This window comes from Piliocolobus tephrosceles, chromosome 1, assembly GCF_002776525.5.
Source record: "Piliocolobus tephrosceles isolate RC106 chromosome 1, ASM277652v3, whole genome shotgun sequence".
Lineage (NCBI taxonomy): Eukaryota > Metazoa > Chordata > Mammalia > Primates > Cercopithecidae > Piliocolobus > Piliocolobus tephrosceles.
The window spans coordinates 72,982,583-73,003,071 of NC_045434.1; the positions used below are offsets into that span (position 1 = coordinate 72,982,583).

A 20,489-nucleotide genomic window follows, 5' to 3' on the forward strand; every position below is an offset into this window, starting at 1 on the left:
TTTGCTTTATGTTTTACAAAACAAGTTTCTATACAAATACAAGGCACTATCATTACAAGAACAAATCTTTCAAATTATATGTTATTAAGGAATATAATTCATCTATGTTCAAAATCTATCTGTATTTACATAGAAAATTGTTTTGTAAATGTAAAGTTTAAAATGAATCTTCAATATTCATTATTTCTAAGAATAATATACAAAGTTTAAAATGAATGTTCATTATCCGTCATGTCTAAGAATAAAATGTCTATTTTCGCTTGGGATAAAAGTACAAAATTCTTGTACTTTTAAAATGGCATTTGTATTTTTAATAGGAGTAATCTGATTTCTTGTCTATCTATTTGATGTATAGATATTCTTTTATAAAATGTTATCATATGGCATTTGGAGCACCATAGGATAAGAACTAAAAGCTGAACAAAGCTCTTTCTGAGGTACTGGTCTTTAAAATGGAATCTGTTCATTTGTTTTCAAGGAATCTGTTCATTTTTGGCCTATGAAGACTGTATGGCTGTGTCAACATCTTAAGACATCATCAACTTTCTATGATGATGACAAGAATTCAAGAATAAACAGTCGTTCTGCCTTTCAGGGGTGGGTGGGGAGCAGACTACATAAGACAGTCTTAATAAGCATCCTGTCAATAGAAAATGATTTTGACTTTTTCACAGAAATGCAAAACTATGCCAGGAAAAGCAATTTGCCAAACCCTACTAGGCCAAAACACTTGCAGAAGGGCACTGGGACCAGGACACAAACAAGAAGTCCAGGTCATGAGCCATGATTTCTCTGCTGCAGCTTTGCCACTGTAGCTGCTCACCAATCAGTGTCCTAAAGAAGAAAAGTTTTCACCAGAAACTCTCAGGGATAACTCAACACCACCTTGTTGACTGTCTATTATCTGACCAGGGAAGAAAGAATAAAATATATTTTGCCACTTTCTTCTTTGTTGACAAGTCATCTTCAGGAGCACATATTACTGGAAGATCTGGAGAAGAGAAAATGTAGGCTCTAGATGAGCTCTTTAAGACCCTAATTTTGGAACACTGGTTAATCCATTATTAGGTCTCTCTATTCTTCAGTTACTTCAATTGTTAGAGTGACAGGCTTGATTATGTCTAGGACCTCTTCCAGTTTCAAAATTCTTTGATTGAATAATTTAAAGCAGTACTTCTAAGGTAATTAGCCATGAATGGGTGCCAGACATCCTGATCCTCTTCGCTCCTGGGAAGCCAGCAGGAGCCCCTCTGGTTTATCCCCTTCAGCTCTCAGCCACCTTGTTCCTTTACCTTAGCATGACATACAAATATGATTTGTCTATGTGTTCTGTGACATAAAGAAAAGCTAGCAAATCCTGCTTTTACAGAAGTTCAGTGAACATGGTGAACAAACATTACCTTAACCAGTTATTATTGTTCTGGCGATCACAATCATTTGCACAAAACTACCATCCTACACATGAAGAGAGAAGAGGATCCATTATTTCGAAACTGCACATATAGCAGCAATCATGACAGCAACCACCGTTCCCTAAAGTCCACCATTACTAAAAGGTAGTTGCTTGGACTGTAATTATGGCATCCTTGCTACCCAAACTTGAAGCTTTTATGGGGCTTATGCAATTAACTACTTAAATGCATCGTAACACTTGCTTCTCTGACAGCAAAGTATTGATTTTTTCATCATTTTCAAGTCTCCTCCAGCACAAATAAATGTACTACAGTTACAGTTAATGCACTGTGTACATGCATTAAATGCTAGTGTGACAAAATTTATTATTTTGTGATATATAGAATAGAAGTCTGGTTTCTCAGAAAGTAGCACCACTGATCTAACATCAGTATGAAAACTACCATTGTCCTTGATCCTCCAAATTCTCCAACTTCCAAAAGCTAAAGACCTATTTTAATAGGATACTTAGGCTTTAAATTAAAAGGAGGGGACATTGAATATAAATTTTTATATATGTCAATGTGAGAGAAAATTTAAAATAGTCTAACAGAGAAGAAAGATACAGTTCGTATTTTCCTAAAGGTGTCACTGTGGGACCTATGGCAACTTTGTTCTGATGAAATTTGCCTATTTAATTTCTTTCCTTGCAGTTTTTTAGGGCACATCTGTCAAAATATTTTGCATACTAGAGTCTCTCTGATTCAGTCGATTTTTACATAGTTTGATTGTGTTGTTTTAATGACTTGTAGGATACATAGCACATTATAAAGCTAAAATTGTGTATTGAAAGTGTGATTTCTACATGCCATTTCCACATGCCAAAAAGGCCAGTAGAGCCCCTGGTAAAGTCGCATATCTAAATACAGACCTGGCCACAGAGGTCATCACATAGTTCACAAATAAGCCTTTTCCTTGGATATAACTACACACTACAAATTAAAGTTGTTGAGTAAAAAGCAGTTAATTTTGTTTTGTTAGAAATAATATCATTTTAGTTTTAGCGTCTAAGACAGATGCCAACATTTCACTCTGAACAGATGGTAATTCCATCTAATAGTGCATCTCTGTATTAGTAAGGTCTGTTGTGTATACAAACAGTAATAAACACTAGGTAAGGATCAAAATAAATTTTAATTGTTGACATTAAATTCTGGCAGCCACAGTTCTAAGGCTGCAATATTCCTTTTTCAAGTCTGTCAGATTTACTAATGCAGCAAAAGCTTTTCCAAAAGCTGCCAGATCCCAGTTCCAATAAAAACATGTTTGCACACTACCAGTTACCAGTCTCCAACTAGGGGACCTGTTTGCAGATACTGAAATAATTCTTTAAGAATGCCTTGGAATTGGTGCTACCATCTATGTGATGACCAGCCAGTGTTTCTTTTAAAATGCCCCTGAAGGACCTAGCATTTAATTAAGAAGTTAGTATAAAATGTTACATCCAATTGTTACATTAGGGGTCATGGTATTATTTATCACAGCCACTTTCTTACCCTACTAAGTAGGGATCTCTCATCCAACTCATTTTCTTCAATGTACAGAGCTGGGTATTCCTGAACTTCTCTAAAAGTGACATCATCCTTTCATTTGTTTGTTTTGCCCCAGCCTGAAGGATTTCCCTGACAATCACAGCAATCATCAGCTGTGCTTTTCTATAGGCTTGCTGCGGATCCAGTGTGCCAGCAAGCATCGATTTGGTCTCATAATGCCTCCAGCGATCTGGTACTACAAGGAGTAGCCCCTATTTATTTTGAGAAGCTGCCATGTTAAAAGAAAAAAAATAGCATTTAAAAAAAGCAGTTTGGCATTCAGGTGACTGTTCAATAACAAACATGCTTTGCAATCATATTTCTTTAAAAAATGGATGCATTTTTTTAATCATGAAAAATATATTGCTTCCACCATATGGGACAACCTACGACTCACCAACCGATTTAAGATGCGGCATATTGAGCTGACCATATGTTACAGTGCTGTTGAATGGCTGAGTGATTCATGCCCGTCACATTCTAGTATATCAATTAAAGCTCCTTGAAGTCTGCATGATTTGTGTCTCTGTTATTAAACCCTGCTAATTCATCCCACTTACACATCTGTTATAAATCTCTAGGAGTGCTGCATGATTCATGGCAATCTGTGAGCATGCTACAGCAAATTCTTCTCCTTGTAATTAACAGTAAATTGTTTTACTGCCATGCAATGAATTTTTCAGTTATATTGCAAATGAACTCCTAAATGTGCGGTTCTTTCCTAAGAACTGACTTATATCATTAGGCAATTAAAAAGTATTGCTTTGAACCAAAAGCTTTTAATCAAGAGAAATATAACTTAAACATTGCTTAAGAGCCATGGAAATTTGACACGTTGGTTACAAGTGTGAAATAATTTCTGTTGAAAGAGCAAAACAAACAAACAAAAAACCTTCAGTGTACTCAGGATTTCACTGATGCTAAGACACAAGAACTCCTGCCTGAAAACAATTGGAGGGACAAGTTTTGCACAGATACTGTTTATCTTAGAAGTTACTTAAGTCATCTGTCATTACCAAATTTCTCAGACTACTTTACACTTCCTTAATTGTAAAATGGTGCCTTTATTCTTGAAATAAATAATTGGATAATTAGCCAAGTTGAATCATCAGAGGATTCCATTGCTGTTCAAGTGTTCTTGTCAAAGGTGAAGAAAATTCATTTCAGCTCGCCTTTGCAGCTCTTCGAAGAGGCTTTGATTTTTTTCCCCCACTTTCTTGGCAGCGGCCTCAGATTCATGAGTCCATACATCAAGTCAGTAGTTTAACAACAAATGGAATTAAATTCAAAGAAGGGAAACTAATTGAAGGACAGCAACAAAAGTGTTTGGTAATGTGCTTTTTAATATGGCATGCCACATTTGCATGATAATTTTTCCTTTTTAGCATGGAGCAGAAAGTGACTAGCTTAATGAGGGATTATTGAAGACAGGAATGAACAAAATGCATTCATAACTAAGAACAAAGATTGTATTATGAAACAAAAACAGGCAACCTCAGAGAAGTAACTGGGTGATTGGTTTATGCATTATGAATAAAAAGGTAGAAAAATATTTATATTAGTATTCACTAATGACTATATATACAAGATTGTTGTAATTAAAATTATAAATTAACATATTAAGAGTGCTTGTTTAATCACTCTGGCTCCTATTCACAAGGAAAAGACTTATGTACCCGAATGCAAAACAATGTGTGTTTTCAACCCAGCAGCAAACAGCCTATACATTTTACTTTGCACTCAGAAAGAAAATTTAATGCACACTAATTACTTGCTTAATGCGAGATGGACACTTCTAAGCTTGTAGTATGGAGGTCAATTTATGACAGGCAAGGGAAATATCACATTGTCCCTTCAGGAATGGATCTCCTAAAGTAATTTCTCATAAGAAGGGTTTAAACTAAACTCAATTTGCAATGGGTGGAAATACACAAATTTTCCCAGATTAAAAGGATAATCTTGAAGAAAAGTATAACAAGGATTTTAAGAGGGCCCAGTTCATCAACTCATTACTTTCATATACCCAGAAGCAACTCCAAAGCCATCAATAACACTGCTTGAAGATTTTGCGATGGAGAGAGATGCAGCTGCTCCTGAGAACACCTCTCTCAAATCAGTTCTCAGACTTTGTCGCAGGTATCAAAACTAAAGAAGCAGCAATGCAGTACTCTGGATGAAATGTACCCATTCTAATTATATATTTAATTGAAAAAATGTTTAAAACAAGAGAGAGCCAATTATAATTCTCAAGCTTTTTAATGAAACAGCCAGATAAATCTTCACAAGTATCTTTTTGATTTTTGAGACTGAGATTTAAGGAGGCAACATATCTTTTCATGATTCAAATGCTTCTAAAAGGCTAATTACTACTTCTAATTTGTGGTGCTCTTTTTCAAAATTTTTGAATGGTCACTGGTCTCCTTTGATCTCTGATAATGAGCTCATATGAGCTATTAGACATAAGAGTTAAATTTCCCACAAATCCATTGGAATTCATTGGAATAATATATACTCTCCAAATTGCAATGTTAATAGTAGAAAAAACAGAGCGGAAAGAACCATAAAGTTGCAAGTCAACTTTTACTACTCTCCTATAACAAAATTGTTGACCATTCAAAACAACCGGCCTTATTATAGGCCTACAGTTTATTTCTATGATTTAATGTCTATACGTTCTATTCAGATGTTTTATTTTAGGAAAACATTTAGAAATGCACATTCATCTACTGAATAAGGAAGGAGGCAAAAAGGATGATGGACTTTTAATTTTTGGCTGGTATTCAAACAAAAGCAAATAAGTTTATTTTCACTGATCTGAGCAACCCGAAAAATGGTGTATTTTATAATAAACCCAATGGTAAGTAAAATTATTTTTCCATACTTTTGTCATATAAGAGACTTTATTTTTCTGCTGGGCAGGTGAAGAATCAGATAGTTCTAACAAAATATATTAAGGAATTAGAAAATAAATTAGAAAATAAACATTTTTTTTTCCAGAAAAAAACACTAAAATAAATTTTTCTTTAGAAGAGAAAGGATTTTATCTGGAAACAAAAGGTAATTCAATTTTTTAAAGAATGAAAATTGGGTAGAAGAAGAATTTTAGCTAAGAATAAAAAAATCACACATTTGAAATTTACCATTATATCTCCTCCTGCCTCCACTCAGTCCTTCATGTTCCAGCTTCTGCTTCAACCATGCTACTTAGGGTAAACCCCAGAGAGTCACCAGTGACCTTGCCTCCATTTTAGGTCACATTTCTCCTGCTTTCCCTATACCATATGACACTACAGACAACATTCTCCTTCTAGAATTCTCTCTTACCTTGACTTTTCTAATACTGCTTCTTCCTCTTAGTTCTTTTCCTAATTCTGACCATACCTCTGTTCACTTCACTCTTCCTTTCTCCTTTCTTTCCGAATAGAATATTCACTAAGGTGTTTTCCTTGGACTTCTATTTGGCTTTTTCTCTGCTTTCACTAATTGATTATAACCTATAGCATTAGCTACCATCTATATGCAGGTGATTACAAAATCTGCACCATTTTTAAGCCCCAGATTTGCAATTTCTGCTGCTGGATGGTTATAATTGTCATGGATGTGTTTCTATCGAATGATCAAATAAACTCATGAGTTTATTTCTCTCATATGTTCTTTGTCCATCTTTCCCCTTTTATTTAATGGCACCACCATGGACTACAATATTTGCTATCATTGTCCACTCTTCCCACTGCTTAACTTTCAGGTCTTTCTTCCTTGAAGTCACTCTGTTCCCTTCTTTTAATCTTCACTTCTACTGATCTGATTTACTCCCTTACTGCCTCTTTAAAAAAGTCTACTAGGCTCTATTACACCCTCTCTTCTAATCTATTGTGTACTCTACTGCCAGGAAAGTCTTCATAAATATCTGCTTTCATTACATTGGTACCTGGAACAGTGCCAACTCTTAAAACAGAAAGTAGCACATGGTATGTGCTCAGTAAATACCTGTGAAAGTCTTTACCATTTTTTTTTTTTTTTTTTTTTTTTTTTGAGACGGAGTATTTTTTTTTTTTTGAGACGAAGTCTTGCTCTGTCGCCCGGGCTGGAGTGCAGTGGCCGGATCTCAGCTCACTGCAAGCTCCGCCTCCCGGGTTTAGGCCATTCTCCTGCCTCAGCCTCCGGAGTAGCTGGGACTACAGGCGCCCGCCACTTCACCCGGCTAGTTTTTTTGTATTTTTAGTAGAGACGGGGTTTCAACGTGTTAGCCAGGATGGTCTCGATCTCCTGACCTCGTGATCCGCCCGTCTCGGCCTCCCAAAGTGCTGGGATTACAGGCTTGAGGTCTTTACCATTCTTTTATAGTTTATCTGAAATAGCTTTTAATGAGGTATCTACTCAGTCTCCCAAATCAAAATCATTTATCTTATTTTCTACCTTCCCATAGAATTTTTTTCAACTTTCTCACAGCCCTTAGCACATGTCACCATGGTGTTAATCCTACCTGTTGGATCTCAACTCCTTAACCTAAATTCTGGGTATAATTATCTTAGAGTCCTCCACAGTGCTTTAAATAGTAAGCCCTCAAGAGATGGTTCTGAATTGAGCATTCACAATAAAATGTAGTAATAATATATTTATGGCACATTATTCACTCTATATTGCAACCAACAAATGTGAAATTTGCTGTTTTTGAGCAAAGTTTTGAAATGTGCCTCTAATAATTCTGAATGACATACTTCTTACAGAAATAATAAATAATACTTTCAGATTTTAAGCCTTTCTAAGCTTTATTTTCACAATACAGTCCTTAGTCTTAGAACTCTCCATTTTATATTTTATAATAATATTAGAAAATCAAAGTTGTAAAATAAACTCTCGTTGATTTTGATAACATTAGAAATTCCATAACATTTATACTGTGACTAATAAAATTGTTTTATAATATTATGATAAAAATCATGACAATAAATTTTTATTGAGAATGAACTGTGATGGGTACTGCTTTAAATATTTTACATGTATTAACTACTTCTAATCCTCATCAGAACCCTACAAAATAAGTTATGCTTATTTATAAATTGGGAAACTAAGGCACAGAGGTGAGATAATTTATATAAGGTCACACAGCTAGTCAATGGCAGAGCCCAGATTAAAACCCTGGTATTGTGGCTAACCACTTTTTTCACCTTACACATATGAATAAACTCTTACTTTTGTAAGTCAACTAACTTTCACATCACATGACTTTTAGGGAATATAAGTTTCCACTTCTATTTTTCAAGGATAAAAAAAGTAGACGGAGGATTTGGAGGGCTCTGACTAGTTAGTTTTACTTCACATTCCTGCCAATGGACAGGAGTGGTTTTAATCGCCTCTCCAGTAACTAAAATAAGAGCTGCACAGAGCACCCAGGTACATGATCTTTTATGCAACAGGAACTTGCCACTGCAGCCAATGAGGATACTGTTAGCACAGATGTTATCACTAATGCATAGGGCAGGGAGATTCTATTTTGTAGACATGTTTCCTGTTTTTCTATTCCCATCTCCAGGATCCAGCTAGTTTCTAGGGACAGCATGTCCCTCTTCAGGTTCTTTAGTTTGCTTATACCTATGAAAAGGCAGACTAGATCTCATCTACAAGAATTATGCTAATAACAGCTCTAGACACTATTGCATATGAGGTTCAGATGGGAGCTACCATGATATGCAGCCTAAAGGAGAAAAGATTTGGGTGGATATATTGTTATCGAAAATTTTATTGGAAGGATGATAAATTAGATTAACAACAGCCCCCAAAGAAGTAGAATAAGAATGTCGAGTAGAAGTTACTAGGAGATATTTGCCATCAATCTAAGAAATCACATTTTAAAAGAGGTGTCTAAAGATGGTATAGCTTTGTCTGAGATGTAGTAGTTTCTGTAACACTGAAGGTATCAAACATGGGTTAGACAAACACTTGGGGGGGATATTACAAAGAATATATTGATATTAGCTATATAGTAACCCTAGATTATTTTTACATGTTTTACAACCCTGAGAGGATGTGATTCCAGTTTTGCACGACCACGTGCTTGGGATTCCTATGTCCCTTACTGTAACACACCCAGTCTTCAGCCTGTGTTGTCTCCATTTATACTTTCTCCAACTTGCAAGAGTGATAATTATTTTAATTTTTATCTTCTAGTCTGAAATTGTATCATTTTTCTTAAAGGAGATAGAGTCCTCCTCTGTTGTCCATATTCAGCATTCAGCAAACCTTTAATAATGCAGTATACAAAAACAGGCAGTTTTATAGGAGAAGAATGTTTTGTACAAGCTAGGTACTCCATAAATGTGTACATACATCTGAAATGCACATATATAAAATATATAAAAATACAAAGAGTTCAGTTATAAATTTAGTAAACCATAATTTCTTAGAATTTCAGAGCCGTTTGCATTGATGAAAATTTTGAAAAAAAAAAAAATTACTTGGATGAGATCCTTTGAGCTAAGCAATTTTTTCCAGAACCAGAAAAAAAATCCTACATAATTGGACCTATTAATAATACGATGAAGAGATTTGGGGAGGAGGTCTAGGAAATGTTTTTAAAGGTAAACATGTGTTTTTGTAATATCTGTAATTCATCTAGAATGTCTTAACCTCCTTACACATGGACATTTCTTTAAAGATAACCAGAAAACTAAGCTTTTCTCTAGAATCAGAAAAACACTGATTTGGAAGTATATTAATGCTAAATAATTGGGTTTTATAGGTCTTACTAATACACATAATCAGGTTTGTATGAATCCAATTAGTCCTGAAGGAAGAAAGCACAAATTATACAAATCTTTTCTACTAAGATTATACTTATTAACAATTCTTTTATTTAAATTTTATTAACTTAAGAGCTTCTTATTAATAAAATAATAGATAAATATTTACCTATTTCATGAAAGCCAAATATAACACCAGGGCACACAGTAATTTCTAGTTCCCAGGGATCAGGAGTGAGTAGACCCAAGCCTACAAAAAATGTCTGGACTGAGGGAAGAGGTATCCTAAAGTCCTCATAAGAAGCTTCCTGAACGTTTCCCACGATTGTCAGGACACTGCTAGGACACAGGTTGGTAGCTAAGCCCTGGAGTCACTCTACAATTAATTATACTTCTATATATTTCTAGTTCTATATATTTCTATATATTTCTAGTTGTATATTCTATATATTTCTACTTGTAGAGTGGAGTCACTCTAAAACTAATTGTATTTCTTATTATGACACAGCTGTAACTCATAACTCCTAGGTACCTCTTGAAGTTAAGTTTTTGTTGTTGTTGTTGTTGTTGTTTAAAACTGTCAAGGTAAGAAGCAATCAGGGTTAGTGAGGGAGGAGAAGACAGCAGAAAAGACAAATATAAAGTCTCAAGTAGAGAAGGTGTTGAACATTACAGGTTTTCTTTTTTCTTGATAGGCAACAAATTTTTCATACCCATTGAAACTTGCTTACCTGCTGCTAAAGTCTGTCCTGCTCCTGAAGCACTGGTCACACAACCAACTGAATTGCAGAGAGTAATAGTAAACTCATATATCCTATAAGGTTTCAGTCCTTCTACAGTGTAAGATAGTTCTTGGGATTTAGCAGTGTGCAGCAGCTTCAAGGCAAAAAAAAAAAGAAAGATAATAGGTAATCAGTGTGAAAATATAATCTTGGCAGTCAAAGTTCCATGAATTCAGACAGAGAGAATTATTGCCAACCACCATTAGGAAGAGGATTTTTTTTTTTTTTTTTTTTGAAGAGTCTCGACAAGCCAGGATTTAATTGATAATTGTACAATCACACTGTTTTATGAGGTAATAATCCAGTTCCTGAGTGGATAAATGAGAAAACCAAGTTATTGCCTCATAAAGCAGTGTGGTGATATGGTTATTGTCACCAATGGTAGAGATAAAGATGGTGACATTGTCACTGTTATCATGATAAAGTCCAAACAAAGCCGTGGGGCTTGGCCAAAAGTAACCCAGAGCAGTAATACCCAGGCTGTTTGATGGTGCTAGGACAGAAAGAAGTGTTGTTGCTATGTTAAATTAATACTATCATTTTCTTTATGAAAAAAAGTCATAGAAGAAAAAGGGGCAAAAAAATAAACATTAGACATATTACTGAGCATCCACATTAGGTCAATTCTCAATCATCTTTCTTATATAAACAAGCGTACACAGATTAGATCAAACAGTTACATTATTTGAAATATTATCTTTATCACATAATTTCAAATGAAAACAGCAGATTTGAGCAAAGAAGACTGACAGGAAACTCACAGTCCATAAATAAATTATTAAACAATGAACACTCAGAGTTTGTTCTGTCAGTATAATTTGAAGTGATCAAAAGCAACCATGTAAATTTGTTTAGGTTGTACATACAAAGGCCCCTAGAAATTATATTCAGAAAATAAAAGTCATTAAAACAGAGAGTATGACACTAACTATGAGTACAAAACTAATTTTCTTAGGACTACTGATACATAGTCATATAAAATAATCTTCCACAAATATAAATACAGACAAATGTAAAGTTCAGTAACATTTGGAGTAGTTTTCTAGAGAACTTCTCTTTAGTGGTAAAATAAAATTCATTTGGAATATTTGCCTAGATGTTGACTTTAAAATTTCAGTTCTAAAAAGCAGCGAGATTGGAATGTAGAATACAGTGTTTCAATAACGTTCAGAAATAAACATGCTTTTAAAGATTCTAAAACTCTAGGATAATTTAAACTTAAAACTTTTAAGCCATTTCCTTGCAATTACATTTTGAAATCAGAAAAACATCAAATACCAAGTAATTATTTCTTTTTCTAATTCTAAAATCATTATTAATATAATGAAGATATAAACTTTTCTGTGAAATGTGATTTAAAATTTTCTAAGTAAAATAAGCCTTGAACTGAATTAAATGTATGAATATTGCTATAATGTTCATCCCTTTTAGAATAATCCTGGTAGAATTCAATGTAAATTTTTAGAAAATGGAATTGTTTTTAGGATAAAATACATTAAGCTATTTCTTATTTAATTTAGGAAGTACAATTATTTTTAAACAAAATATTCTTTGTAGCAAGAACTTGCAATGACATAAAATAAGTAAGAAGAAATCTACACTAATATTTATTTTGATGGGCTTTTACTTCTCTACAGATGATTATTATAAATTACATTATTTTTAAAATACATTGTTTGCCCCAGAACTTGCAGCATAAAATTATCACTTGGATAGACTTTGTCTTTGTCATGTACATACAGTCAATTTATAAGTCTTATAAGATTTATCTAATTGAAAGTTTTTCATGAAATAAGTCTTCAAAGGGGTAGGAAAAACACCACAGCGGCTTGAACTCCCACAGTGAATCCTACATCATCACCACTTTTATGTATCCCCCCTGCCTCATTCTTAGGCAAAGGTTTTGTACTAGTTATTTTTATAGTAGATTTTCCCCGGGAATTTTGGCTATTTATTTACAAAGATTATAACAAGATATACTCAGGTCAGTTCAGATACAAATTTAATCATTGAGAAGGTAAAAAATTGGACTTTGTTCTGCTACTTTTGATTTCATTTCCCTGAATAGAGAATATTGCACTGGAGAGTTCAAAAGAGAATAAGGTGGGCCCAGTGCAGTGGTTCATGCCTGTAATCCCAGTATTTTGGGAGGCCGGGGTGAGTGGATCACTTGAGGCTAGGGGTTCGAGATCAACCTGGCAAAGATGGCAAAACCCTGTCTCTACTAAAAATACAAAAAAAAAAAAAAAAAATTAGTCAGGTATAGTGGCGTGCACCTGTATTACCAGCTACTTGGAAGGTTGAAGCACAAGAATCGCTTGAACCCAGGAGGAGAAGGTTGCAGTGAACCGAGATTGTGCCACTGCACTCCAGCCTGGGTCACAGAGTGAGACTCTGTCTCAAAAAAGTAAAAACAAAAAAGAGAATAAGGTGATATATCTATGTCCTTATTCCAGTTCAGCCATAAGGAACAGCCTTTTAAATAACAACAACAACAATAAAAATATTTATTTTCCTGCCCCTTTAAATGATAGCTAGTTTATAAAGTATAATGTAGTTCCATACCATTAATAGTAATCACTAATAATAATGTGTCAATATTTATCAGGCTCTTTAAGCAGGTAGGTGAGGAGAAAATGGTTTTCCCATTTCACAGATGAATAAAACCAGAAGCACAGAGATGTGTGATATGGCTCATAATTGGGAGACATGGAATATGAACAAACAGGTTGACTTCTAAGGCTGTAATTTTTATAAATAATATTTCTCCCCTTATTTTTTTCTTAGAATAACTATTATGCTATGAGTAATAGATAAATCAAAACTGTATTTTACAAAGAAATAATAGTTTATAAAGCCAAAGAATAGTAAAAACAGCAAAATAAAACATCAAGTATAAATGAGATAAAACATGGCAAAGACCACATGGAAGTTATAACCAAATTTACCTTAAATCCCACGGTATACCAGATTGGTAGACTAACCTGTTTAAGTTAAAAGATATATATTATACCAGTTGTGTTTCATCATGAGATAGTTGCAAATGAGCCAACACATAGATTAATGAAAAATAAGTAATTGTAAATTATTTATCGGCTCTTCTTTTTCATCCAGTATACAAAATAAAATTGTGTGTTATACATGCGTTCTGTCCACTAAAAAGGCTTAGAAAAAAATGGAAAACCTATTAGTAGTGGATTGTATAATGTCTCCCAAAAATTCAGAATGAGACTTTATTTGGAAAATGAAAACTTGCAGATAATTAATTAGTTGTCATCCTGGATTTCAGGTTGGTTTAAAATCCAATGACTGGTATCTTTATGGGAGAAATGAGAGGGACACATAGACCCAGAGGAGAGAGAGACACAGAGTAGGACTTGTGAAAACAGAAGCAGCAGATATTAGTTATGTTGCCACAAGCCAAGGAACACCAGGAGCCACGGGTAAGTGGAAGAGAAGAATTGTCTCCTAGAGCCTGTGGGGAACTCGGTCGTACTAACACCTAAATTTCCGTTGTTTTAAGACACTCAGTTTATTTTAATTTGTTACACCAGCCCGAGGACACAAATACTCTAGGGTACAAAGATCTGACCTCCTAACTTAATTTGAGACAAGCTAAGAGGGTCATTTTAGCTCCAGAACTACCCACAGAATCCGCTGAGGCTGCTTCCACTATTGTATCACAGTTCAGCTTCTTTGCTGCTCAATCCTACATACTTTATCACTTGACATTTGTTGTTTCTGAAAGTGCTCCCCCAATAACCCTCCTGTACTTAGTCTTCTACCAAGTGTCTATTTCTGGGGGAATTTGCCCTAAGACAGTCATAACAGGAGTGGCCCTAGGAATGAGACTCTGAAACGATAGTTTGGGCCTCCATCATCTATCCCCTGGTGTACAGTGATCTCATCACAGACAGCAGGTAGAGTACTGATAGTCCACAGCATGCCCTAGTGGTTCAATGCTGAAACTTCCATTAGTGGTGAACTGCGATGAGTTACCAGTAGAAGGTAATTCACTGGTTTGGTGGAATCAGTAATGATAAGGACTACTCTGGGGAAACTAGTAATTATAAGGACTATGCATGGATCTTGCTGGTTGCTATCAATGCACTGAAGAAAGACAAAGGAAATCTGAGGGTGATTAATCACCAATTTAAGACAAACTATAAAAGCCACCTTGACAGTATTCTTTCTCTATGTCAATAGCATCGTATTAAATGAATCAGATAAGCAGGAAATGGTAGGTATGCAGAGGCAAGACATATGTGTTCTAGAAGGTGGGAGAGCAATATTATGAAGATTAAGGCATGTGCCATATCAGTGAAGTTTTTAGGAGTTCATGTAGCCTGAGACATGCTAGGATATCCCCTCCAAAATACAGGACAAATTGCACCTTGCATCTACCACCACTAAGAAGGAAACAGAATGTCTAGTTGACCTCTTCACGTTCTGAAGGGAGCATATTCCACATTTGAGAATACTGTTCTGAATAATTTACTGAATAATATGAAATGCTGCCAGTTTTGAGTGCATCCCAGAGTAGGAAAGGGCTCTGCACCAGGTCCAGCCTGTGGTACAGGCAGATCAGCCACTTGGGACATAATGTGTAGTAAATTTTACAGCACTAGAAGTAAGCATGGTGGGAAAAGATGTTTCAAGGCACATACAGAAAGAAAATCACAAGGCAGATAGACCCCAAGAGCTTGGAACAAAGACATAACATGTAGTGGAAACTATATACCATTTGCTAAATGGCCCTAGCATGTTTTCAGGCCTCAGTAAAAACAGAACAACTTGTCATGGAACACCAAATAGCCATGCAGCTAGAGCTACTTTTTTATAATCTGGGAATTGTCTCAGCCAAGTCTTGAGGTTAGAAGGGCGCAACAGAAATGCATCTTAAAATGGAAGTGGATGTCTGAGATTGGGTATAAGAGCCAAAAGCTGTAATACATTGTACAAGCAGGTGGTTCAGGCCCCCATGACATCTACCATTCTTATACTGGTGGCTCAACCTCATCTCATACCTATGACCCATGGGAGTTCCCTTAAGAGATAAAAGAATGGGGGGAAAAAAAAGCAGAGTTTAGTTTACAGATAGAACGTCTTGGTATGTGGCTGCAAGTCAAAAATGGTAGCTGTTGCTCTACAACCCTCATCAGAAATGGCCCTGTGAAACAGCAGAGAGAAGAAATCCTCTTAATGGGCAGAACTTCAGGCAGTTCACTTGCTCACACATGTTGTGTGGAAAGAGACGTGTCTCAAGGTAAAATATACCTGGACAATATGGCAGTGGCTTGGAAATATTGGCCAAGGGAATGCAAAAAGAAAGATGGAAGGATCAGGAACTAGGAATTCTGGGAAAGAAAAATGTGGCTAGATCTATGGGAGTGGGCATAAAGTGTAAAGATCTTTTTATCTTATGCTAATGCCAGCGAAGAGCATCTCTCTCAGAAGAGGCACTGAGCAACCAAGTATACAGAATAACTCGTTCAGTTGACATCCTTCCACCAGCTTCTGCTATTGGCCACCTGGATGCTGGTAAAATGGGCAGAGAAGCATATCAGCCACAACTGGAGAGAACAAGAGCCTCTCATCCTCTAGGAGTGCTATGTGTATTAAATGAATTGGTCCATGTACACAGTAAAGCCTCAGTAACTTTTAGCTATGATAATTATTCTTACTACTGCTAGCTGGAGGATGAATTACTAGAAGGCAATATGTTACTCTATATTCAAAACCTTGAACGTATTCGTAATTCATTTTTATATAAGCTGTGATAAATTTAATTCTTCGGATTTTTTGAAGGAAGTAGAAATGTGTAAGAAATGTACATGTAAGAAGTTTTTATCAATGTTATTTATATTTCCAAAATAATTAATACAATACAATATCAACTGACTGTGGACTGGTTAAATAATCATTGTGTGTCCAAATAACATGGTAGTACACAGTTAACGAAAGTCAACTTCCTGTAAAATATTTAAGGATACGTGATAAATGGAAAAAGCAAGTCTTGTGAAATAAATTCTACCAACTTAGTTCCAATATATGGTTATACCAGAAAAAAACAAGTGACATACAAAGAGGGAGGCTTGTACACATAATATTATACTTAAAAAATGCCCCATTTAACCAATATAGAGGGAGACTTCTGTCATAGAATTCTGCAAACTCAAAAAATGTCCAAATGAAGTCCTAAGCCAATTCTGAAAGGACACTAGTTAAAAATAACAATACCTGTGAAAACACCACAGGAGTAGACTGCTGAAGTGATTGTTCAGAAATCATATTGATGCCATACCCCACAACTTTTCCTCTTGTAACAGTATCTGCTGGCTTCTCCCAGGAGATATTGAGAGAGTACGAAGAGAGTGGAACGACTGAAGGAGGGATCATGAATACAGGTGCTATCAATGAGAACAATAACAACAACATCAAAACAGTGAATACCGTCCCTATATTTTTTCAAACTGAATTCACACATTCATTTCGGTTTCTGAAATACCTTGTACCTTTTAAAATATTCTGCTTTGAAAAAGCCCAAGAATATGCTGGTATATGTCAAAGGTATTCACTTTTTTAAATGTTACCTGAAAGTATATTCTCCATCTTCATATTACCAGCTACTTTCTATTTACAAAATAAAAATCTCATAGGAATTTGCTTGTGTTCATAACGATAACTAATGGATTGTTAGATAGAAAATTGTAAGTCTTATGAGTATCTAAAAGAAGTCACAAAAATAGAATATCTCAGTTCAAAAAGTTCAGAAAAATGCATGGTGATGTAATGGATTTCCCATGTAGGGAAATATGTCATTGAGCCAATCCAATTCAGCTGGCTGAATATTATTCTTCAGAAAGAGGTAAACCTAAAGCATCCTAAATAACCCCAATGAATGTCTCAAAGTTTTTGTTAACTTTTTATTGAAACGTTCAGGTTACATACACATGCATTTCCCCTCTGCCACTCTTGAGCTCTTTACAAGGATTTTAAATGTGCTAACCAAAGGTGTATTATCAAAGGAACTCATTGCACTTTCATTAGTTAGTGACCCATAAGATTACAAGGGCCCAGTATTGCAGTTTCACCCATTACTTTTCATTTCTGACCTTGATTTTCCCCTTCCAGAATGCCATGCCTCATCACTTGTGCTATCATGGCTCTATTATTTGTCCAAGATGGCTGGTCATCATTAAGAGATGCTCAAGCACAATGTGTATTTTATTCATGAAATGATTCCCTTGGACATCAACCTAAAGCTACCCTCATCCTCCATACTCCTAACAGGTCAAGTTTAGATCAGGACTTGGGTTTCTTCGATATCGACAGATTAAACACATAACAAAAGTGTGTTTTCTTCTTAAAGGCTCATGAAATTTGAAGTGTTTTTAACATAAAAAATAAAGTGGAGGATTAAAAATTTTTGCCTTAATGAAGATACTCCAGAAAATTTAGATATGTTGTCCTCCTTCCTTATCATCATGCCAACTGCTTACAAGCACACTTGTGAATTATAGATTTTGATGTCCAGGATTCTGTCATTATATATAATCTAGTACCTGAACTATTTATTTTGGAAAGATAAATAAAAACCAAGACAAATTTGTGGAATTGGTTGACTGTTATCTCTTTCACTGAACATAAATTATGCTGTATATGGAGCAAGATGAGACATGTGTCCAATCCACTTCAGGAGTGGAAACCAAATGCTATTTTTGACAAACATTCCCAAAAGACTATAACTATAGTTAAGCCATTTTCGCCCCATGAATTAATAACTGAAGCATTTACTTTTGCCCCCTAAAACTTACTGCAAGTACTTTATGACCTTGAGTTGTTTATGTAACAAACCCATATATACGAAAATTTTCCTTGGTCTATGGAAGTTTCTAATTCTTGCTTTTCAAAGTGTACTTTAGCAGTACTTTGACTTTAATTTGAGGAAGCACTTGCATTCAGAGGTTTTAAAAGTAGAACATAAAGCATTGATATTTACCTGATTCTCCCGTTCTTTCTGAGACCCAGGCAGAAGACACACTTCCAGCCATATTCACAGCTAAGACTCTAAACTCATACTTGGTATATGGCTCCAAGCCAGTGATGGTTGTCATTGTTTGAGGAGGTTTTAATGCATTTTCATTGGCCGATTCTCCAAATGACTGAGGACTGAGCCAGCCACTGCTCTGAAAAACTCGACTTTCCTCAGATGTGGTTTCTTTAGTAGATCTCAGTCTTCTCATGTATAGTTCATATCTTATAATTATTCCTAGAGAAGTTAAATAGTGAATCTAGGTAACTCATCAGACAAAGGGGTTACTTTAGGAGTATGGTAGGGACAGGTCATTTAAAGAGTGCTGGATTTTCATTATCCTTCTAATTAGATTACTGTCAATTTCCTTAGCATTCAAAATGTAGTGATTTAGTAGTTCTGTAATCTAGATGATAGGTACATAGAAGACAACAAACTGATGTGTAGATGAATGTATAATATACTATTAAAGGCATATGCATGGGGAAAACAGACCAAAATGGACAACATATAGACAAAAAATAACTACACTTTATCATAGCTAAATTCAATCTTTTTTGGAATTAATGGTCATAATTTCTATTAAGAATAGTCAATTCTTTTGGGGAAATTGATCACTGTAATTTCAGTCTGTATCCTTTCAAATTTGGAGGTTTTAATTTAACTTGTTTAACACAAGCCCTGTTTGTATAAATGTTATAGTCAATCTCTACCCAGTTTTACCAAACAACTTTACAAATCTAAAGGAAGATTTTGCTATAATATGTACATGATATAAATGATTAAAAATCTGTGAATGTGTGTCTGGCCTATATAACCAAGGGTTCAATTGTATGAACGCAAAAATTAACTTAATGGAGTCAGTTAGCTAATATACATATTTTTTGTATTATTTTATATCTTTTTCTTGCTTAGAAGAGAAAATGTGTTGCTTGTGGGTGCCCTAACTTGTGACACAGTCAAATATAATGCATTTCATAAGTGAGTTTCAAATTATAAACATCATTTGTGTTATGGCAGATGTCATTAAGAGCAAAGATAATATTAGCCTTTTAAGGGGCAATTTAATTGAATGGAATTTGTTATTAGATTAGAAGAAATACACTTGTTCCACTAACCAGGACAAACACTATCTTATATCTTTAGAAACTGTTTCTTAATTATTATATTGTGCAGTTATAAAAAGGAATACAATTGCCAAACTCCTAATTGCACAATTACAATAGATTCTCATTCATGTCTTGCCCAAGAAGGGGAATCTTGGCCTTGGATTCTTACCATTTAGTTCCATTGGTGGAGACCATTCTACATGAAGTTCTGTAGAACTGATTTTCTGTACCTTAGGTGGACTCAGTCTTTGGGGAGGGGCCTGGGCTGTGGTCACAGTAATAGGCAAGCTGTGTAAACAGCCCCCACTAGTACACGCCTGTACAGAAAAATAGTACTTGGCAAATGGAACCAGATTCCAGATGGTAGCTGAGGTTTCATGACCTTCGTAGGAAACACATGGCTGACCACCAGCCAAAGGGACACAGGACAAAATATACTTCTCTATAGGACCAGATTGATTTGAGAGTGTTGTCCAGGTAAGTGTCGCAGAGTCTGAGCCAACAGGAATGATATAACTTAAAGTCAAGTTTCCCTCTGGGACCCCTGGTTTTGTCCTGAAAGTGACAGCTACACTCCTTGTTGAACCATGCACATTGGTGGTCTCAATGTAATAGGAATATTTGGTATATGGTAACAGCTCAGTGTCTAAGAAGTATTGAACACCTGAAATGAAAAGAAAAAAAAAGTTACATTTCTCATTGCTAACTGCTTTCCTATCATATTATTTAATTACATAAACTATACCAATTTATTCTTTTGGTTAAGGATACGTTTCATATTTTTAAAATTGAAATAATGCTGGGCGCGGTGGCTCAAGCCTGTAATCCCAGCACTTTGG

At 35.2% G+C, this 20,489-nt stretch overlaps 1 protein-coding gene across 2 annotated transcripts in view; it reads right to left on the reverse strand.

Annotated features, from left to right (window-relative positions):
- The window catches only part of USH2A (usherin), a 798,346-nt gene that overhangs the window by 546,580 nt on the left and 231,277 nt on the right, over positions 1 to 20,489 (reverse strand). For both annotated transcript variants that reach the window (XM_023203737.1, XM_023203738.1), the window contains 4 exons: positions 19,820 to 20,314; positions 18,509 to 18,778; positions 16,747 to 16,916; positions 10,456 to 10,600 (listed from right to left, as the gene is read on the reverse strand). In XM_023203737.1, the coding sequence (XP_023059505.1) occupies positions 10,456 to 10,600; positions 16,747 to 16,916; positions 18,509 to 18,778; positions 19,820 to 20,314 (1,080 nt within the window). The remainder of the gene's footprint in view (positions 1 to 10,455; positions 10,601 to 16,746; positions 16,917 to 18,508; positions 18,779 to 19,819; positions 20,315 to 20,489) is intronic.